We start from the raw sequence: 22,754 nt of genomic DNA, 5'->3' as shown, positions 1-22,754 counted from the left end.
AGTAAAACTTCACTGCCCCCTGCTATAGCCTCATGTAACTGTAGGGCATATGTGGCTAGTGCCCACACCTTGAAATGATCACATTTTCAACTTACTGAGTTAATGGCATATATTTTAAAAATAATTTTATTTGACAGTTTTTACTTTTGTAATGCAGCTATTTAGAAAATTTAAAATTACATATGTGGGTTGCTTTATATTTCTACTGGACAACATTGTAGAATGGCCTTTTTTTTCTTTAAAGATACAAAACTTGGAGGACAAATTTGGAAATTTATGTAGACCGAAACGTGTGTGTGTGTGTACTCAGTGAATGTTTAATGCGTGAACGAATCCTGATTGGTGTATATCATTTCAAATATTTTTAAACGCATGTAATAATGTTCATTTTAGGAAAATGGCATAGCACTGTGCATTGTGGTTTTTTTTTAATTTTTTAAATGTTTATTTCTGAGAGAGACAGAGCATGAGTGGGGGAGGGGCAGAGAGAGAGGGGGACACAGAATTCAAAGCAGGCTGCAGGCTCTGAGCTGTCAGCACAGAGCCCGACGTGGGGCTCGAACTCACAGACTGCGAGATCATGACCTGAGCTGGAGCCGGACGCTCAACCAACTGAGCCACCCAGGCGCCCCTGTGCATTGTTTTTGTAACTTTTTCTTGAACATTTCCATAGGATAAATGTGAATCTCTAATATCATGCTCGTGATTTCATAGTTTTCCATTTTGTGGCTATGCTTTATGTTGTTCATCCTGGGTACCCCCCAGGCTTATGCCTACTTGAGAAGTTTCCTGGTTCTCTCCCCTTATTCTGGGCTCTGGATTACTCTTCCTGCCACCTCTCCCTGCCACCTTTCAGGAATCCCATTGACTTCAACCCAGTTTCCTGACTGGAGATCACCCTACCCATCTCATCTTGGGCAGATAGCATCTGCAGGAAAATAATTAATTCCAAGTATTCAATGTGACCGGACCGCACATAGCATTAACAGATGGAAATAATGAGCTGTTGCACGGAGTCACTGTAAAGGGGTTTGAGCTCCTTTAAGGAGAGAGGGGAGGCTTTACTAGGCAATGCATGGGTCTCATCAGTGTCTTCGGTGAGTGCCCGGCTTATCCGGCTACCGTGGAGGCCAGGAGGTGAAGTCGGTATGGTACCTCTCCTGAAGGAATTTACAGCTTAATAGAGATGACCTGTGTATCATAATCCGATGAGGTTATACATCAGCTGTGGTTAAGGTTTACTAAGTTATAACCTTGAAGTACTATACGAATATAAAGCGGTTAATATTGCTAATACTAATATTCTCCCCATGATCTTCCTGCTGCCATGTCTATCCAATGAGTCTTCTGAAGCCTAAGTCCATATGCTCCCTCCTTTGTCATCATTCATCCACTCCTAAGCCAACTAATTCACATATTCCCAGAAGACATCTCCACCAGCAGAAGCTCCATAATATCTCTTTGTTAGCAAGTTTATTATCAGGAAAAATAGCTCACATTTATTGAGCACATTAGCATGTGCCCAGTCCTGTGGTAGCAGTTTCCAGGTGTTGTCAGTTTAATCATTACATCACCCGTTTGAAGGAGTTAACTTTATTATGCCTACATTTTGGCAATAAGGAAACCATAACTTTAGAAGATTTGAGTCTTACTCGAGGTCACATATTAGGAAGTGTCAGCACTAGGAGTTAAACCCTGGTCCGTCTGGCTCAAAGGCCCGTTTTCCTAACCAGTGTGCCACATTGGAAGCCTTCTCCATCCCTGCGTGTCCCAAATGGGTTCAGTTGTCCCATAATTCTTTTGAGCAGGGGAAAACAATGGTGAGTAGAAATGAAAGTCAGGAATCCTAAAAAATAAAAAAAAAATTAGTCTTTGACTAATTCAGTAAGTTATAATTCTATCTCTAATAATTAAAATTCCTTAGAAGATAAGTGCTTTAATGATTTAAAACTCCATCAACAGAAACAAGGATGCTCGTTTTGAGCTGGAGACCTGGGGGCTGCATTTTGGATGCCAGGTGTCTCTGACCGGGCGGGTTTTGCCTTCGGAAAAAATACTAATGCAAGACCACGTAGTAAGTGCTGTGATTTTATTTTCATTTAAAAGTATTTGCTTGAGTATGTGTAAGTTTGATCATATGCCAGACTGACTAGTGGGCTTGTAATAATCATTTAGTTTCTCTAGGGCCATGTCCGTGCCTTCCCTTTGTCCTAAACCTTGACGTCCCCTCTGTTTTCAATCTGAGTGTACCTCTGAGGCTCAGCACCCACCGGACACGATTTAGGTCAGTGTGGTGTGGTTTCACACTTAAAAACAACAGTAGAAAATGGTATTTCAAGCTATGGCAATTAAAATGTTCCCACCTATTATTAATTGTTGCAGTACTTTTGTGTCACTACATAAAAGAAAAAAAAAATCTATAGTACCCGAAAACTTTTTTGGAGCTGGCGAAGGTTAATTCCAATAGACTATGTTTCTTGATGCCAGCTTTCTTCCCCCCCACCCCCCAAGTGAAATGCTGCTTGGTTGCTATCAATGTGAAGAAACGCAGGGAGTCCGTCCTCAGCCGTAGCGTTTAGGGAGAAAGGCACTCTGAAACCCAAGGAAACACATCTCAGTTGAAAAAATGAACCCATTTTATGCAAAAATGGTAAATTATCTTTGCACTTTCCCCTCTGTTTTTGCCCATTTTGAAAGCTAATTACAGGTGCACCTGGGTGGCTCAGTGGGTTAAACGTCTAACTTCGGCTCGGGTCATGATCCCATGGCTCGTGGGTTCAAGCCCTGCATCCGGTTCTCTGCTGAGCCTGGAGCCTGCTTCAGATTCTGTGCCTCCCTCTCTGTCTGCCCCTCCCCTGCTCATGCTCTGTCTCTTTCTCACTCAAAAAACAAAAAACAAAAAAAACCAAACATTAAGAAAAATTTTTAAAAACTTAAAAAAAGAAGGATTTTGGCTAGAAGTCAGTAAAAAGAAGCTCAGTTTCAGTTCCACACATGAAACAGGATTTAAATATTTAATGATCCATCTCATCATCTCTGTAAGTAAAATCACATTTCTCGGAGCTTTTTTGTTGCATTTTTTTTTTTTTTAAGCGTGGAAACAGTTCTCCATAGGAGAAGAGGCATTAAAATAGGAGAACCTGCCCGCTAGTGGTGGTGGTGACTGGGCTAGAGTTGACTGTGTCATGGGCTTCCAGACCAATTCTGCTTTTCTGAAATTGGGTTCTAGGAACTGAGTAGAAGAGAGGCCCCCAGGCCTCAGAGTGAGCCTTGGACATTTGTCCTCGGTCTCTGCCAGCCCATAGCAGGTAGGGTGTAGGTGAGAGTGCTGTGGCTCTCCTCATACTGGTGGCAGTGGAAAGAATGAACCATGACTCCAGATGAAACCGCTGATGGAGAGCTAACCTTCCCCTTTCATTCTTTAAGGTCGCCTCCTGGACCTGGCTGAGTCTCTTCCTGGCCACCTAATGCCACCTAATGGCAAGGCATTATGAGGGTGCCTGTGGTTGGCTTTCAGACTGCTTGGTGGAAGGTGCCCTGATTGCAACATCAAGAAGACTGATCTAAGTCTGTCACTAACACCAGCTGGCTCCATAATCTCTCTCAGCCATAGCTTTGAAGTCTGTAAAAGAAGGGGATTATAATGCTTCTTAAACATTCATATGCTGATGAATGAGTGCAGATTCTGGTGCAGTGGGTCCAGAATGGGACCCAGGACTCTGCATTTCTTTCTTTCCTTTTTTTTTCATATTATACCATTCTTAAAAAAAAATTTTTTGTTAACATTTATTTATTATTGAGAGAGAGAGACAGAACGTGAGCATGGGAGGGGCAGAGAGAGGGGGAGACACAGAATCCGAAGCAGGCTCCAGGCTCTGAGCTGTCAGTGCAGAGCCTGACATGGGGCTTGAACCCATGAACTGTGAGATCATGACCTGAGCTGAAGTCAGATGCTTAACTGACTGAGCCACCCAGGTCTCCCAAGAGCTCTGCATTTCTAACAAGCTCTCAGGAAATAGCCATGTTGTTACAAGGCAATACTGAATAGCAAGGGATTTGATTCAGGGTGGTCCTTTTAAATTCTAACTGGCTCTTCCTAGCTCACTGTATACCAAAGACATTTCCATTCATTTCCGGTCTATGGATGTAAGCAGAAGGCTAGTGACCAGTCCAAAGTCTCCCCTCTTCAGTGCCGGGAGCTGAGTTTTCCAGTCACCTGGGGGACCATCCAAGAGTGAGAAAGGAGCCTGTGCCCTGGCCTCATCTTGGCTCCTAGACATAGTTACTTCTAGCATAAAATACACTCTTAGCTACCCTGTAGCGTGTGTGAGTTATAGTGTAGTGACCTGGAGTAGCATTAGTCAGCGTTTCTATTTGAGGTAGCATTATGCCTAAAGAGACTGAATCAGACAGCCCGTTTGCTTAGGGATTCCCATTAAAGGGCACCCATCCTAGAGCTGGAAGGGAGCCCAGAGATCCTTGAACCACACACCTTTCTTTGCACACAGCGGAAGTCCGTGAGGTAAAGGGCCTTGCCTTCTGATCTGCAGCCGGGGAGTGGCCGACCCGGTGGGGGGTATGGGGGGATGATCAGATGCCTCCACTTCCAGGAAGTCTGTGTAATCTGTCCAGATGTGCAGTCTGTGAATAGCAAGTGGTACTAAATAGCTCTCCTAGGACAAACTTGGAACAACCATCTTCGTGCTGTCTTTATTCAATCACTTTCCGAATAAATGAGTTCAACCCTTTCGTGATCATTATTTTTCTCAGTGTCAACCTGCGTCTGCAGCTGATTGGTCCAAGGATATGCGAAATTGCAAGATTTTAAGTGCACAGTCTTTGAATAAATGGGTGATTCTGTGTAGCAACAGAGCTGAATATGTGACTGAGAACTTTCTGCACTGCTTGAGAAGAGTTGGAAGTTCCATGGGATTTAATGTGGACTACCCCAAAATGTGAGAATACACGGAAAATCGTGCCAACTTTTTTTGGTATATTAATTGGGTTTGGTTAGAAGATCAGAAATAATGGCTCATGTAGCTACAAAAGCTTTATCTCAGTAAAGTTTCCTAATACAAATTACCAAACAAATAGTTCTAAGTAGATAGATTTTGCAGTGATTAAGTTTTTATAGTTAAAATATATTTTATATTGGTCTTTGTAAAACTGTTTTCATAGTTCTTAGGCAATAGTCTCATTATCTCCAAATCTTTTCAGTACTGGTTGGGGCATAAATCCGTTAACTTTTTCTCCCTAATTCTTTCATATCAGTTATTTATAAACCTTAACGGCAAACAGGGTATTGAGAAATGAAAGTTGCATTTCCTGACTTATGTGATAGACTTTACGCTTTAAAATTTAATGTAAAAATAGATCTAAAATAACCTTTCCTGATTCTGTTAACCGTAGTATAAGAGTATTTAGATAGTGTTCTGATAAAACCAAGGGGAGTTAGCCTTTGAACATTTATTGAGTATCTGCTATTAGATACTATGCCAGTTGCTGGGGATGACAAAGATAAATAAATTGCTTCCAGTTTAGTAAGGGATCCCCATATACACAATCACACTCAAAATTGGATACTCTTTGCTTTAGAAAAGCAATTAAATTGCTCCTGCCTCATTTTATTGAGCTTGATATGCTTCATAAGGAGGAATGCATACTTCATTTTGTTGTTGTTATAGTGGAGGTGCAGTGTCCTAATTGGCAAGGTGGGAAGTTATTCTTTAAACACATGGTTACTAATTAATTACATCAACTGTACAAGCATTGTTGAAAGCCATGCTCATTTTACAACCAAGTCTCACTTTACACTGTAGTTTAGAATTCTCGTCTTATCACATCTGTTAACAAATCACCTGGTTTGAGTTTCACCTGCTCTAATTTCTCTTAACCCATGAGCTAATGAAGCAGGAAAAGATTAATGAAAGAAGCCACAGTCACAGACCCGGGGATGACATCACAGTCTTCTTTCTTACATGAATTCCACGAACAAGCCCTTGCCACGTTCTGTTCTTAGCCTGTTTTATCTGAAAGCCCGTGTTTTATTCCATCCTTTTTCTTTCCCATGAAGTATCCATTTACCTGTTAGATTTTTTATATGCATGGTTTCTCCCATCTGAAACATTTGCCTGATGAGTTTAGAAAGAATGGACAGTAGGGTAGTCGCAGACTCTGCATGCAAGAGATCGAACTGGAAAAGTCAGAAACATTTAGTTGTTTTTACAGAGCTGCAGGCCATTCCTGTAGCTCAGTTAGAATCAGTGATCAGGAAACAGCCGTCCCGCCACCTGCTGGGCAAGTCTGAAAAGGCCACTGGGCATCAGGACACTCCAATTATTTATACATATCAGAAGCGGATTCTACATAAAGAAACCAAAGCTGTGAGGTCGGCTGTGTGGGAATTATTTCTGTAGCGTCTGGCCCCTAAGGTAAACACAGAACAGTTAAGTACTTGCTGACTAATTGGTTGAGGCAGGCTAAATATTCCAGGCTCCAAGCAAGCTGTCACTGAAAGAAAAATCTTTCAATCTGAATCATTTTGATTAGCTGAATATCTTGGTCTCATTAATCTGATGATTTTTGAGACTTTTATTTTAAAGTTCTCATGGGGATTTTGTATTAGAGAAATTTTTTTTTAAGTTTATTTATTTAGAGGGGGGTGGCAGAGAGAGAGAGGGAGAGAGAATCCCAAGCAGGTTCCGCGCTGTCAGCACGTAGCCCAACTCGGGGCTTGAATTCATGAACCTTGCGATCATGACCTGAGCCTAAACCAAGAGTCAGACACTTAACTGACTGAGCTACCCACGCACCCCAGTGTTAGAGAAATCTTAATCCCAATTCAACTCAAACCAGCTTCAGATGCTTGGTATTGAGACTTGTGATGTCAAAAGCTCACTTTCAACCTCATTTTGGAAGAACAGAATTATTAATTGCAGGGGTTACATATAATTGAGGAAATTGCATTTTCCACCAAACTATTTTTAGGCTAATAAAAATGATTATCACATATTTCTGGTGTATCTTGTAGTGGGATTATAAAATTCTGTTTGGAGTAGTTTTGACTGTGCATGTTATGTGCTTCTGAAAAGGGAATTACGCATTCTCAAAATGAATCTTTTCATGTAGCATAAAAGCACAAGAAGATCCAGCTGCATTCTTTAGCGCTGTACAGAAACATGTTAATCCTGATGTTCAGTTGGTAAGTATAGGATAATTTTGGTTTTGATGTATAATTTTTATTTTTTCCTTATATCTAACAGTCTTCTTTCCTTGAAAGAATGAATGTGAGCATATTCTCCCATGGTATGTTTGCAAATTGCTGTGCATTTCCCCAAGAACCCAAGAAAGGATTAATCTTAGCATTTTAATCAATATTTTATTTCCTTTTCATATTTCTAATATTAATTTTTAAATACTTGTTTTTACCCCTATCTCAGTCTCTTGGATGTCTACATATTTTTAACTTGTTGGGGGCCATCTTTTATTTAAGATTTAAGATAAAGTGACTCCCGTCTTACCCCATAAATGCTGGGTACCCAGTGCTCTCTCCAGTTTTTTGGCAGACTCTTGGAGGGCTTAGGTTTTTCCATGTCACCCACGGCTGCTTCCTCTGAATTCTTGCCCCCTTTCCTGAGTGCCGTCTCCCCCTGCACTGCATCCGTTTCCACAGCTCTCTCATTTCCCAAAGTGTCCTGTGTGTGTGCCCCTGTGCAGCTGACTTTGCAGAGGGTTTGCGTCCGAGGCAAGGTTACGGCACACCCCAACGTCCCAGTCGAGTTACAATTGACATCCTTGCTCTTAAGGCTCTCTCAACCATTTCTCTTCTCCCAAGCCTCAGCCTCCCACCGCACGGCAGTGTCTCTTACTTACCTCGCTCACGCTTCTGGGCCCCAGCATGCCGGTCCCCATCTCCTGCAGAGCAACGTAGCCGTCTCTGTTCCTCTTTTAGTCAGACACAAAAAAGGCCCATAAGGATGTTGTATTAAACAAAGGGAATTCTAACCCTGAGCGTCTTTTTTTTTTTTTCTTAAAAATAAAATAAAACTTAACAGAAACATTGCAGGAAGAGTACAAAGAACTCCCAGATACCCTTCATCCAGATTCCCCAGTTGTTGACATTTTATTATATTTGCTTCATTGTTTCGTTCCTTCCTTCCCTCCTGCCTGCCATCCTCTATCTATCTATCTATCTATCTATCTATCTATCTACCTACCTACCTATCTACTTACCTACCTATCTACCTACCATCTTTTTTCCTGAACCATTTGAGAGTAGGTTACAGACTTGATGCCCCATTGCCCTTCAGTGCGTATTCTCTACAAACAAGGTCACTCTCCTACAGAACCATAGGACAACCATCCAAATCAAGAAACAGTCAGACCAGCTAATCCACAGACTCCATTCACATTTCTCCATTAGTCCCCAAAATGTCTTCTCCAGTGAAAGGATCTAATGCATTGCATCTAGTTGTCCTGTCTCTTTAAGACTCTCCTTCAGTCTGGAACAGTTCCCTAGTTTTCGATGACTTTCCAATTTTGAAGGGTATAGATGAATCACTTTATATAATATCCCTCAATTTGGGTTTGTCTGATGTTTCCTTATAATTAAATTCTGATTATGTACTTTTGGCGGGATTATCACAGCAATGATTCTGTGTTCTTAATGCATCCTAGCAGGAGGTACTCCGTTAATTAAGGTATCTGCCAGGTTTCTCCACTGTACCTTTACTCCTTTCTTTGTGAAGCAGGTGTTTTGGGTCTGGTGTTTTGCAGGGAGACACTTTGAGACTATGTAAATATCCTGTTTCTCATCAAACTTTTACCTCTAGTTTTAGAATCCATTGATAATTCTTGTCTTTTTTTATTATTACTATTTTATTTATGTATGTGTTTATTAACTTAATTAGTATGCAGCTTTGTATGCCTTCTACATTTAGTGGGTAGCCTTATGTTATAAGGAAGAACTTTCTCTTCTCCCCATTTCTTTGTTCATTTATTTTTATCAGTTATGGATTCATGGTTTCCTGTTTTATTTACCAGCTGATAGTCAATTACCAATATTATTTATTTTGGTGCCCAAATTGTTCGCGATTTTGATTGGAGACTCATTCAGGTTGGCGTCCGTGACTTTTTGACATGTCCCCATTGTTTGGGGGACACTTCCTTACCATCTGGCACAATAAGGTATTTCAGGTTAATTTTGAAATTTTGCTGCCTGGCTCTGGAATTAGGTATCTCTCCAATGAGCCATGATTACTTTTGGTAGAGAACAGTATTTAGAAATCAAAATCTGGGGGGTGCCTGGGTGGCTCAGTTGGTTAAGTATCTGACTATAGCTTAGGTCATGATCTCTCAGTTTGTGAGTTTGAGCCCTGCTTTGACCTCCGTGCTAACATCATGGAGGCTGGAGCCTGCTTCGAGTTCTGTGTGTCCCTCTCTCTGCTCCTCCCCCACTCACGCTCTCTCTCTCTCTCAAAAATAAGCATTTAAAAAAATCAAAATCTGGGCAGCTGGGTGTGCTTATTTGTTAGTGGGGTGTCACTGCCCCCAGACTTTCTCCATGGGCAAAGCTAGGAATATTGTGTACGCGTGTGTCTACATACGTATACTCAAAACACTGCTGATCCTTGAACAATGTGGGGGCTAGGGGTGCAGACTCCCTGCACAGTCCAAAATCCCCATGTGACTTTTGACTCCCACAAAACTTAACTCCTAATAACCTATTGTTGACTGGAAGCCTTATAACATAGTCAATTAACACATATTTTTGTATTTTATGTACTATATACTGTACTCTCACACAAAAGTAAGCTAGAGAAAACACAATGTTATCAAGAAAATCATAAGGAAGAGGAAATGCATTTACAGTACTGTATTATGTTTATTGAAAAATCTGCCTATAAGTGGACTTGCATAGTTTAAACCTGTGTTGCTCAAGGTTTAGCTGTATATGCATACACCCTTACATCTATGTTACTACCATGTCTGTCTATGTATATATTGAAAACGTGTTCACACTTCCAGTTCCAGTCTCAACACCACAGGAAAACATTCTCCATTGCCATATTTGTACCTCCCTTCTCTGATAAGGGGAGTGTGGCCCCTGTTACCCTCCACTTATCACTTCACATCCTTGTCCCCTTGTAAGCAACCAGTCTCACTTGTCTCCCACCTTCTTTCGGCCCCCATCCCTGTTCAACCACTGCCTTGGTCTGATGCTTACCTCGCTTGGCTCCAAATTCATAGGATGGAAAGCAGGAAGACCCCCTAAGATACATTTCCCTATTTTACGTACTTAAGTGTAAGTAATTTGGGCCCTTCACATTATGATTTTGAACAGATCTATAGGTGAAAAATCTATTTGTTCTCTGCTGATGGTGACAGTGCCTGTTTTTTGTATAATTTGGTGGGTGTTGAAGGTAGAGAATAAAGGGTGGAAAGGAGATGGAAACAGGCCAGGAGAAGCCCTTCCGAGGGAAATACCTGCTAAGAAACAGAGGTGCTGGCAGAGATGGGTGGAATTTAAAAATACCTGAGGACCTGAAGCTTCCTTCTCCTTATTTTCCCTCCCCCCCCCCCCCCCCATAGCCTTATTCTCAGGTCACAGTAAACAAAACAATTGTGGTTGGTTTCTTTTATTTTGGTTGTCTAGTACCTGCTGGGAAGGAGACCACCCTGTAAGCTAATCCTGCACTTGGCCTATCTGTGGGCAAGGATGGGAGAGGGATGGTGGGATGAAGGCTGGAGAGCCACAGGAAAAGCCAACAGGGGGCGGGAGGGAGCTGGAGTAAGACCTAGGTTAGGAGGGAATTTGAGGAGCCTAACAATCAAATCAGAAGAGATAGGAGGAAGGGAAAGCCAGCGGGTGGGGGGTTGGGGGACTTTGGAGCGGGACTGCAGAGCCGATGGCTGATAAAAAGGCATTTCAAATGGGATTGTCAGTGGTTAAAGGCCATTTAACACAACTGTAGGCATTTTAATATTTGTTTCTTGGGAACTTGGAGGCAAGATGTTTAGAGAACCCATGTGTTCATTTTTAAAAAATTCTTGTTTATTTATTTATTTATTTATTTATTTAGAGAGAGTTGGGGAGGGGCAGAGAGAGAGAGACAGAGACAGAATCCCAAATAAGCTCCATGCTGATCATTTTTTTTAAAGCTACTTCTAAACATAAGTAAATTGACTTTTTTCTCTCTCTTTTTTTTTTTTTTCCTTTTAGGTAATGTGTATCCTACCTTCTAATCAGAAGAACTACTATGATACCATTAAAAACTATTTGAACTCCTTCTGCCCAGTACCCAGCCAGTGTGTGCTCACTCGGACCTTGAATAAACAGGGGATGATGATGAGTGTCGCCACCAAGATTGCCATGCAAATGGCCTGTAAACTCGGAGGCGAACTGTGGGCTGTGGAGATCCCTGTGAGCAGTCTGTCAGTCTTTCAGTAATCAGTCCATTTATTAATTGAAAAATGAAATCAGAGTACGAGACCTTTTCACATGATTCCAGAGGTATTTGTTTTGTGTGGTGGGTTTGTTATTTGTCTGCTCTGGGTTGTGGCATGACACAAGACACCGTCCAGAAGGTGAGGTGAGGCTCCTGTTCTCCAGGAGCTTTGAGTAAGCTGATAACAGCATGTTTCATGAAAGAGAATCTAGGTTGGCACAGGCTTGCGGGGTGGCTTGATCTGGAGCTTCCCGCTGCCACGTAAAATCTGTGCCCTCTGGCCTCTACTTCTACCTACTCTTTGCAGCGCACTAGCTCTCAGAGTAGCCCTGCACCCTGGAGGGGGGCCTCCCCACAGCTTGGGGAACCGGCAGAGCTATGATTTTGAACTGTGGTGGGAACTAAGAAAATCCTCGTCCACTGGGGGAGGAAGTGAGGGGGTGAGAAATGAGGGGATGTCGTCCACTCCCTTCCATTTCCATAACCAGGATGTGTGCACTGAGCCCCAGCTGCCTCCCTGGAGGCTCATGGCCAGTGGCAACTAGGATCCCTTAGACATCTGAACAATAGGGAGTGGACTTCCTCTTCAGATCCCACCAGCCCAGAAGCCAGGGATAAATGACTGATCACTTCCCCAGAATCTCTTGAGCCACACTAAGGGCACTTGTCCACCTCCACAAAGGATGGTAGCTATTTTGCACTCCAGTGAGTCTCTTAAGCAAATTAGGTACCATATTCATCCCTCCATCTTTTTTTTTTTTTTTAAGTAGATTTCTTTATTTTGAGAGACAGAGCTAGAGGGGGAGGGACAGAGAGAGAGGGAGACAGAGAATCCCATGCAGGCTCTGTACTGTCAGCACAGAGCCCAACAGGAGGCTCAGACCTATGAACTATGAGATCGTGACCTGAGCTGAAACCAAGAGTTGGATGCTCAACCAACTGAGCCATCAAGCCCCCCACCCCACCCCATCCCTCCATCTTCAAGTCTCTTTGGTTTCTGTTTTAATGATCTGCTTCATCTGGACCTTGATCTCCCTGGCATATAGCTTAACTTAATTTAATAACCAGGGACAGTTTTTTTCAAAACTTCATATGAAGTCATCATTTGGGGAAATGATGTCCCATTTTATTAAATCATGAAAAATTTACTTTTACAGTTAAAGTCCCTGATGGTGGTCGGTATCGATGCCTGTAAAGACGAAGTCAGCAAGGGAATGGTGGTGGTTGGATTTGTGGCCAGCATTAACCCCGGAATCACCAGGTACTTTTACAATTACCCCAACATATTCCATAATTATAGTTTGCGGTTTAACTAAAAACCATGCAGCAGGAAACAGTTTGTATTCTTCCCTCATTTGAAAAATATGAACATTTTAGTCATAAATTATACTTACACATAAAGTGTGATTGATCATATTAAGATAATATGTAGCCTTATGAAAAAACTATGTTTATACACACATTAGGACGAGCTAATACTCGTATGCCAGGCAGCTTCCTCAAACGATGGATGATAGAAATTTTCATGTACTTATTTTCTGTACATGTGCACTGTATTAGGTACTGTACTAGGAACTTATATCCAGCAGCAAGCTTTGGAATCTGATTGCTTGCTTTCTGTGTCCTGATCTGCCACTTATTCTGTGTATGACATCTGGCTATTTAATGTTGCCGTGACTTAGCTGTGGTCTCATGTAAAATGGGCATGAGGATGATGCCTATTTCTTTTTTTTTAAATTTTTAAAATTTACATCCAAATTATTTAGAATACAGCACAACAATGATTTTTCAGGAGTAGATTCCTTAGTGCCCCTTTCCCATTTATCCCATACCCCCTCCCACAACCCCTGCAGTAACCCTCTGTTTGTTCTCCATATTTATGAGTCTCTTCTCTTTTGTTCCCCTCCCTGTTTTTGTGTTATTTTTGTTTCTCTTCCCTTATGTCCATCTGTTTTGTCTCTTAAAGTCCCATATGAGTGAAGTCATATGATTTTTGTCTTTCTCTGACTAATTTCACTTAGCATAATACCCTCCAGTTCCATCCACATAGTTGCAAATGGCAAGATTGCATCCTTTCTGATTGCCAAGTAATACTCCATTGTATAGATATACCACATCTTCTTTGTCCGTTCGTCCATCAATGGACATTTGGGCCCTTTTCATACTTTGGCCGTTGTTGCTAGTGCTGCTATAAACATGGGGGTGCATGTGGCCCTTGGAAACAGCACACCTGTATCCCGTGGATAAATGCCTAGTAGTGTAATTGCTGGGTCGTAGGGTAGTTCTATTTTTAGCTTTTTGAGGAAGCTCCATACTGTTTTCCAGAGTGGCTGCACCAGCTTGCATTCCCAGATGATGCCTATTTCATAGGGTATTTATGGAAGTTACATAAGATAAAATGCTTAAAACATAGCCTCCCATAGCAGACGCTCAATACATGCTTGTTGTTATTAACACTTGAAGGCAGTTGATGTAGTTGTTTACACAGCTGCTGAAAACATAAGCAGGTTTGGGGATAATGCATTAAATACTGACTCATAGTATCTATTTAATTGTAGTTCCTAGAATTGTTTCATTATATGTAACTAAGCAATGTGTTTTGAGGCTATAGGAACTGTTTGCACCATATTTTATTCCTGGACTTAGGTTATTTGATTTTCTCCATTAAGCCTGTGGTCAGGTATATATTTGGGCTGGTGAGAAAGAAGATAAGTAGCAGTGTGCCTGTGACTTCATTCCAGGTTGTGTGAGATCCCTGTTCCATGTGTCACTTAATGTGACACATTAATGTGTTAATCAAGCAGGAAAAGGACTTCCAGTTTGTTAGCCACATTCCTAATTGTGTCGTTATTGGCATATATAATAATGTTGATGCGCACTTGCACAAAGTCATGATCTTCATTTTGCAAGTACTTTTGTTTACTTAATGTCTTTAACAATAGAACTTCTTCTGAAATTTAAATAAGTTAATCATGTTCAGATTTCAAGTCCAAAAGCCTCTCCTATGGAAGTGGAACTTTATGCTTGAGAAATCTTTGAATATTTTTTTATTTGTTGTTGTTTTTTGTTTTTTTACTATGTTATTCCATTTATTTAATTTTAATCAATTAATTTAAATTTTAGTTAAAATACAGTGTGGCATTTGTTTCAGGGCTAGAACCCAGTGATTCAAGACTTACATATAACGCCCAGTGCTCATCCCAAGTGCCCTCCTTAATGGCCCATTACCCACTTAGCCCATCCCCCTCCCATCTCCCCTCCAGCAACCCTCAGTTTATTCTCTGTATTTGTCCCTTATGGTTTGCCTTCCTCTCTGTTTCTTATTTTATTTCTTCTTCCCTTCCCCTATGCTGTTTTGTTTCTTAAATTCCACGTATGAGTGAAATTATATGATACCTGTCATTCTCTGACTGACTTATTTTGCTTAGCATAATACACTCTAGTTTTGAATATTTTGAAAGTAAATTTGGTAAACTAATAAATTCCTTTATAATAATAACATAGTGTTTCTATTTATGATTGCTTATCTTGTGCTAAGTACTTTCTATATGTTATCTAATTTAATTTTTATAACAACCTTGTGAGGTAGTAACTACCTTACCATCTTGTGTGTTTCCTTGGTACAGATGAGGAAACTGAGACTTAGGTTGACATAGCAAAGTCACATGGCTGATGAGTATGCCAACCAGGATTTGAACCCAAGCGTGTCTGATGTCAGCACTGTGCTTTAGTTTCTCTTATCGATAAATTTCTTTTGAGGAGGGGAGGTTTTTAATATAGTTATGATCATATAACATATATAGGCTCATGAACATTAAATTTGCTCATAATGTCTAGTTCTTTTTATTTTGATTGAGGTGTAATGACATACAACATTGTATGTTCATTTGTTGTGTTTCTCAGATTCCACATAAGAGTGAAATCATATGATATCTTTTTCTGACTTATTTCGTGTAGCATAATACACTCTAGTTCCATCCACATTGTTGCAAATGGCAAGATTTCATTCTTTTTCATCACTGAATAGTATTCCATTGTATATATATGCTACATCTTCTTTATCCATTCGTCAGTTGATGGGCATTTGGGCTCTTTCCATACTTTGGCTATTGTCGATAGCACTGCTATAAACATTGGGGTGCTTGTGCCCCTTTGAATCAACATTTTTGCATCCTTTGAATAAATACCTAGTAGTGCAATTGCTAGGTCGTAGGGTAATTCTATTTTTAATTTTTTTGTGGAACCTCCACACTGTTTTCCAGAGTGGCTGCACTGGTTTGCATTCCCACCAAAAGTGGAAAAGTGTTTCCCTTTCTCCGCATCCTTGCCAACATCTGTGTTTCCTGAGTTGTTAATGTTAGCCATTCTGACAGGTGTGAGGTAACATCTCAGTGTGGTTTTGATTTGTATTTCCCTGCTGATGAGTGATGTTGAGCATCCCTTCATGTGTCTAATAGCCATCTGAAGCATCACATTTTCTTCACCCATTCTTCCACTGATGGACACTTAGGTTGTTTTCTGTTTCTTCATTTAATTCTAATGCGTTTATGGTAGACATTTTGAAGTTGGACATTCTTTTCTTTTCTTTTCTTTTCTTTTCTTTTCTTTTCTTTTCTTTTCTTGCTTTAGGTGGTTCTCTCGGTGTATCCTTCAGAGAACGGCGACTGATGTTGCAGATTGCTTAAAAGTTTTCATGACTGGTACTAAAAGTATAGCAGTGGCGGTGGGCCCCAAGCACTATTCCTTCAGGCCCCAGAGTCCACGTGCCTATAGCAGACCAGATGGTGGAAGCAGACTCCCCAAAGCCTGCCTGAGTCAACCATCACCCAGATGGAGATTCCCAAAGCTGTATCCTGATCCACGCTAACAGATGCTGTAGAATTTACATTTGTCATCTGTGTATGATAAACAGAAAGCCTCTAAGAGGCAGGGGAGTTTGTAGCTGCTGGTGGCTCTGGCAAGCAGTGTGAAGGCCAAAGGAATCTACCTGGAGAGACAGGGATTATGACAGAATGCTGTGAGGTCTAGAAATAGGAAAGAAGCCTGTGGGGTGGGGATAGGAATGCTGGCAGATGAGGGCTGGCATCGCACGAGAAGATGGGGAAGAAGGCAGACAAGGAGGGGAGCCTATTCACAGTGGGGTACAGTGGGAACAGATCTCTGGGGCTCCCGTCCCCTGCCCAGCCCTGGCCAGGATCTGGCTTTGCCACTCCCTGTAGTACTTCTTGTGTGATTCACTCCGTCTCCTGATCCTCATTTTCCCATCTATTAAGTTTGGGAAAGGGGTGTAAGTATTTTTTCCTAAAAAATTGAATTTGCTGATGGACATGCTGTTTGCTGATGGACATGATGTAAGGCCATTGGTTACGGCCTTACAGATATGATCATCTTCTATTGAACGCAAATGGATTTCCTGGACAATGAACTCTTCTAAGACAGTTGCACAGTATATACATGAAAATAATTATTATATTACTTTGCCCTCACTTCAAAACTTGGTTCTTTTTTTAAGTAGTTGTGAAAAGTTTCTGTTGAGTAGGAGTTACTGTCTGGTCTCTGCTCTTTAGGCAATTTCTAGTTGGAGTGGGTAGAAATGTTTTCAGAGTTCATATTGTCAGTGCAACTTAGAATCAAATTAGGTGAGTCCATGGTAAGAGATGCTTCCAGAAGATCAGCCACGACCTCTCCTTATGTTTTCATAATTATGCTTATTGGAGACGAAAATGACATGAAATTATCCAGTCTGTATCCATTGATAGCATGTGAAGAGTTGAAGAAACTAAATTAGTATTAATTTGGTTTTGGGAATTAATCTATTGCACGACTTAATTTATTGCTTAAATATTAAAATTTTACTAAAGGGATATGTTAAGTTTAAGAGTATGTTTTGCCACAGAAACCAGTATGATTCCTCAAATAGCAGATGCCAGATGTTAGCCCTAAAGTTATCCATTTTTATATTAGTGCAGTCATGACTCAAATTAGGTAGTACCCTATATTACAGTGGTCGGAAATAATGAACTTAAAACGTTGAACTACATGGGAATTTTGTTCTTTGTTGGCATTGGGCAAGTCATTCTTTTCTTCCTGACAACAAATTCTGCAGGAGCACTCAACAAATGGTACAAGCACAACCATGGCTTGCCGGCACGGATAATTGTGTACCGGAATGGGGTAGGGGACGGTCAGCTAAAAACACTGATTGAATACGAAGTTCCACAGCTGCTGAGCAGTGTGACAGAAGCGAGTGCAAACACCAGGTATTGAGTTACGTTTTTTTCCCCACACTTGCAACCAGGGCACGTTTTATCGTAGCTATTCGGATTACTGCACTCCAGCACCTTGTTTTCATTCGGGCGAGCTTCGCTCTCGTCTGCATCATGTGAGTACAGCTGGACGGACAGGTTTCCCCTAGACTGGAGGGTGGTTGAGATGGTCCTCTGTGAATAGGGTGGCATGAGCCTGGGTGGGGGCCCCCAGAGGAAGGCAAGTGTCCCCCAGAGCAGCTGACACTGAGACTCCGCACGAGGGTGAAGACACTTCATACATATTGATATGCCGCGGGATTAAACAAGCGCTGGTTTCCAATTCGAGGCCCAAATCCACACCAGGGGCTAAAGTCCCTGCCGTGCAGGCCCTGGTGTGCAGGTGGAGGTCGATGGAGGTGCTGAAAGGAGTGTGAGGGCAGTGCAGGCTGCGCTGCAGATGGAAGTCAGACCGCCCTCATCTCCCTTGCCCCATTTCTTGATTCAGTGTTGCAGTACATTTTCCTCGGTGAGTACGTCAAGTGGCGGGTGCAAGAAGAATATTAGAAGTGGCAATTCGGGGAGGATGATAATCTTAAATGGGCTTCCTAAAATATTCGGAAGGCATCCTATTCCAAGCAGGGCACAGCATGCATCCGTCAGGTGTGACTGTCATCACCACCATCAACCGCAGTTGCAGCCACAGGCCACAGGGGGACTGAGCCTTGACCTCACCGGTGACTGTCAGAGTGGAGGGAGAGCACGGTGGCTTGGGGGGCAGTGTCATCTTCCCCTGAGTCCAAACCCTAACAGCCAAACCCTAACAGCCAACCCTGTCTCCCTCCCACTGACCTCAGGTGACTGCGCAGAATCACAAGTATGCAATTTTGGGCTAGCAGGAGTGAATTTAGCAGCTGACAGTGCTAAGGAGTTTTGTTGCAGTATAACATCAGCTTTTGAAAGTTTCAATACTGAAAACCAATAATATATTTTTAAGATAATTAAACTGCTTGAAAGTGAAATTTCCCTGCAATCTTTGCCTCCCAAAAGTTCCTTTGGGAATTATGGCCAGTAAATGGATTTGACCCTGGCTTTACTAAATCCTGACTTTAATATTTGATCGTTCAACATTTGGCACAAATGTACATTTGGTCTGTGCATCCATCCCCCCAGGTGTGTGTCTTGCAAGATTCAGAAGTGATGATCTGAGGAATGAGAGAACTTACGGGTCTCTTTGCTATTCAGAAATTGAGAGGAAGAGTGAAAGTGAAATAGGGACACTATTGCTAATGGAAAAAGAAATCTTGTCTCTATGGAATATTCTGGAAAGCCCTCCTTTAGAAATGTGAATTGAAGTTCGTTGCCCTATTAACTGTTCCTCCCTGTCCCCTTCAAATGATATAAACCGGCCAAGTGACTGGACACACCACACTTTTGCAACAAAGAAGGACAATCTCTAATTTTAAAAACTATATGGGGGGCACCTGGGTGTCTCAGTCGGTTAAGAGTCTGACTCTTGATTTCAGCCCAGGTCATAATCTCACGGTTTGTGGGTTCTCTCTCTCTCTCCCTCTCCCCCCGCCCCCCGAAATAAATAAACTTTAAAAAAATAAAAAAAAACTGAGTACGCAGCTCTGAGAGAGGGGATAATTTTTATTTTCTTCATTTTTGCAGTGTTCTTCTAATGAATGAATGTATTTATTTATTCCATTTAGAAATTACCAAAAAAAGGTCATTAGGTAAGCTGTAAGCTTGGTTTTAGTTCTCTGCATCTTTCCTTTTGCCTTTCTGGTTCCAAGCTCCAAACTGTCCGTGATTGTGGTCAGGAAGAAGTGCACGCTGCGATTCTGCATGGAAATGAGCCGATCCCTGCAGAACCCGCCACTTGGCACCGTGGTGGACTCAGAAGCGACGCGTCCTGACTGGCAAGTGCCGTTAGCAAATCTGTTCTTAATGAAACGTTTGCCTTGTGTTCTTCAAGTGAGGCCTTATTCTGTTTGCCTTCTTTCTCATGTTCATTCCGTTTTCCCCCTCAGGTATGACTTTTACCTGATCAGTCAGGCTGCCTGTCGGGGAACTGTTAATCCCACCTACTATAATGTCATCTATGATGACAATGGCTTGAAGCCCGACCACATGCAGAGACTTACGTTCAAACTGTGTCACCTGTACTACAACTGGCCGGTGAGTGACAGCTGTGTACTTGTGTGGGTACTGACTCTCAGGGTTCCCACCCAGGAACTGTCACCCAATTCACGTTTGTATCCCTATGTCCTGACTTCACAAAGGAGGAAAGAGTGAATGAATGAATGAGTCCTTGAGAGAAACACAGTCTGTCATAGAAATCAAGTAGCAATAACTGTTAACATCATCATTATCAGCGTTATTATTTGTAACATTAGTATTTACAATTTCTGGAGGACTTCATTCTATGCATTATCTTTTTTTTAATTAAAAAAATGTTTAACATTTATTTTTGAGAGAGAGAGAGAGAAAGAGAGTGTAAGCAGGGGGAGGGGCAGAAAGAGGGAGACACACAATCTGAAGCAGGCTCTGGGCTCTGAGCTGTCAGAACAGAGCCCGATGTGGGGCTCGAACTCTTGAACCATGAGATCATAACTTGAGCCAAAGTTGGACGCTCAACTGACCGAGCCACCCAGCGGCCCCATATTCTATGCATTGTCTTATGCAAGCCTGGGAGGAAATCAGGGTATTGTTATTTCCAAGTTACAGTTGAGGAAGTTAAAGCCAACTCAGATGCTGTCTCATGGGAAGGTAACGGGCTCGTCTGTCCTATGTTCATGTGCGCGAAGCCAGGAGCTGCTCTCGAAGTCCAAGGCCAAGATTTGCTCTGAGCCCCTTGGAGCATCAAGTCACGGAAACTTAGATTAGCGCTAGGTGTGATGGCACCCAGTGCTCAGCTTCATGAAGGCAGACTGGGCCTCCATCCCCTCTTGCCCAGCGAGCTTGTGTTCCCCATGGATGAGGTTGCCCTTGGTTGAGTTTAGTCACTGTGTACTCACAAATGCATTCTATCATATGTAACTAGTAGGGGATAAAACTCAGGAAAATGTATTACTTTGGAGAACAAGTTATCCTCTTAACTGTTATCAGTATGTTTTCTCCTCAGGGCTTAATCAGTATCCCAGCGCCTTGTCAGTATGCGCACAAGCTGACCTTTCTGGTGGCACAGAGCATTCATAAAGAACCCAGTTTGGAACTAGCCAACTCTCTCTTCTACCTGTGATGACGTGAACTGTGGGCACCCGAGATGAGCAATCTGAGAAGTCGTTGGTGTATTTTGTACAAATCTGCCGTAAGTGCGAGGCTGTGCCTCAGGAAAGGAGATTGAGCTTAGTTTCAACTTCCTGAAAAAGCACCCAACACAGCTTCATCTGAAATGGTTCAAAAGAAATGTATATTGTTTTAAAGAGTTTTATGCTTCGTGGACATTCTCATTATGGTACATGGAATTAAAATGTACCATCGTCTGTAAGTAATTCCACGAAGCTAAACATCCTCTGAGAAAAGAAGTGTTTGCATGATGTTTTGATGATAGGGAAATGGGGTCTGATTCCCACCCTAAGTTTTGCACAAGTTTCCTTAAATAATGTTATAGAACGTTTTATAGAGTGGTTTAAACGGTTATTTGAAAATAAAGGAAATTCAGAGCATCGCATATATGTTTATTGTTATTTGCATTTCAGTTGAAATTACATGCAAACCTCGTCATTTCCAGAAAAGGCTCTTACACGCTAAACTACATTGCCGTCACTCTTTGAATGATTATTTCTTTTTTTTAATTTTATTTTTTATTTTTTAAAATTTACATCCAAATTAGTTAGCATATAGTGAAACAGTGATTTCAGGAGTAGATTCCTTACTGCCCCTTACCCATTTAGCCCATACCCCCTCCCACAACCCCTCCAGTAACCCTCAGTTTGTTCTCCATATTTATGAGTCTCTTCTGTTTTGTCCCCCTCCCTGTTTTTATATTATTTTTGTTTCCCTTCCCTTATGTTCATCTGTTTTGTCTCTTAAAGTCCTCATATGAGTGAAGTCATACGATATTTGTCTTTCTCTGAGTGACTGATTTCACTTAGCATAATACCCTCCAGTTCCATCCACGTAGTTGCAAATGGCAAGATTTCATTCTTTTTGATTGCCGAGTAATACTCCATTGTATATATATACATGGATATATATATACCACTTCTTCTTTATCCATTCATCCATCGATGGACATTTGGGCTCTTTCCATACTTTGGCTACTGTTGCTAGTGCTGCTATAAACATGGGGGTGCATGTGGTCCTTGGAAACAGCACACCTGTATCCCTTGGATAAATGCCTAGTAGCGCAATTGCTGGGTCATAGGGTAGTTCTGTTTTTAGTTTTTTGAGGAAGCTCCATACTGTTTTCCAGAGTGGCTGCACCAGCTTTCATTCCCATGAATGATTATTTCTAAATCTTAACATGTCCCTTGCTCTTTTGATGGTACTTTTTTTCACTTAAAAGCAGCTACTCCCATCGATGACCTTGCTTCGTACCTTACTGAGAAAGCAGAGTCCACAAGAAGAGAGCTTGCACAGGCTCCCAGTCCATCTGCCCGCCTGAGGGCGGTGTGCGTAGATGCCTATATGCGTAGACGCTGCCCCTGGCCTTGTTACCGGAAACGAACCATGTCTGTGCTCCCGTGTGTACCAGATACCCTCGCGCTGACCTAGGAGGAGAGCTGCTCTCCTAGTTCTTCCCTCTGTCCTCTGAAGCACCAGTCTGCCCTCACCCCAGATCATTCCCAGCATCCCTACTAACATGCTGTGATTTCTCCCATCTTAAAAACGAAAATATTTCCTCCCCCAGCGGCCACCTCACCTCTTTGCTCCTCTTTATAGAAAAACCTCTCTGAAGGGTAATGTATGCTTGTATCAAATTCCTTCCTCCAATCAGAATTCCACATCAAAATTGCTTTTGTCCAGGTCACCAATGACCTCCCTTTACTGAATTGGATTGTCAGCTCCTGGCGGTGCGTACTGACCTGTCACAGCATTTACCCGGCTGGTC

At 41.9% G+C, this 22,754-nt stretch overlaps 1 protein-coding gene across 3 annotated transcripts in view; it reads left to right on the top strand.

Annotated features, from left to right (window-relative positions):
• Positions 1-21,312, top strand: part of PIWIL4 (piwi like RNA-mediated gene silencing 4) — a 45,620-nt gene extending 24,308 nt beyond the window's left edge. For 2 of the 3 annotated variants that reach the window (XM_047878636.1, XM_047878635.1), the window contains exons 11-20: positions 1,963-2,074; positions 4,771-4,955; positions 7,129-7,201; positions 11,222-11,422; positions 12,605-12,708; positions 16,077-16,147; positions 17,554-17,707; positions 19,492-19,617; positions 19,729-19,876; positions 20,823-21,312. In XM_047878636.1, coding sequence (XP_047734592.1) covers positions 1,963-2,074; positions 4,771-4,955; positions 7,129-7,201; positions 11,222-11,422; positions 12,605-12,708; positions 16,077-16,147; positions 17,554-17,707; positions 19,492-19,617; positions 19,729-19,876; positions 20,823-20,939 — 1,291 coding nt within the window. In that variant the 3' untranslated portion in view covers positions 20,940-21,312. Of the gene's footprint in view, positions 1-1,962; positions 2,075-4,770; positions 4,956-7,128; positions 7,202-11,221; positions 11,423-12,604; positions 12,709-16,076; positions 16,148-17,553; positions 17,708-19,491; positions 19,877-20,822 lie in introns of all 3 variants that reach the window. The other variant, XM_047878634.1, reaches the window with a different exon arrangement.
• Positions 21,313-22,754: the final 1,442 nt, after the last annotated feature.

This window comes from Prionailurus viverrinus, chromosome D1, assembly GCF_022837055.1.
Source record: "Prionailurus viverrinus isolate Anna chromosome D1, UM_Priviv_1.0, whole genome shotgun sequence".
Taxonomy (NCBI): domain Eukaryota; kingdom Metazoa; phylum Chordata; class Mammalia; order Carnivora; family Felidae; genus Prionailurus; species Prionailurus viverrinus.
This window is presented reverse-complemented; position numbering and strand designations above follow the sequence as displayed.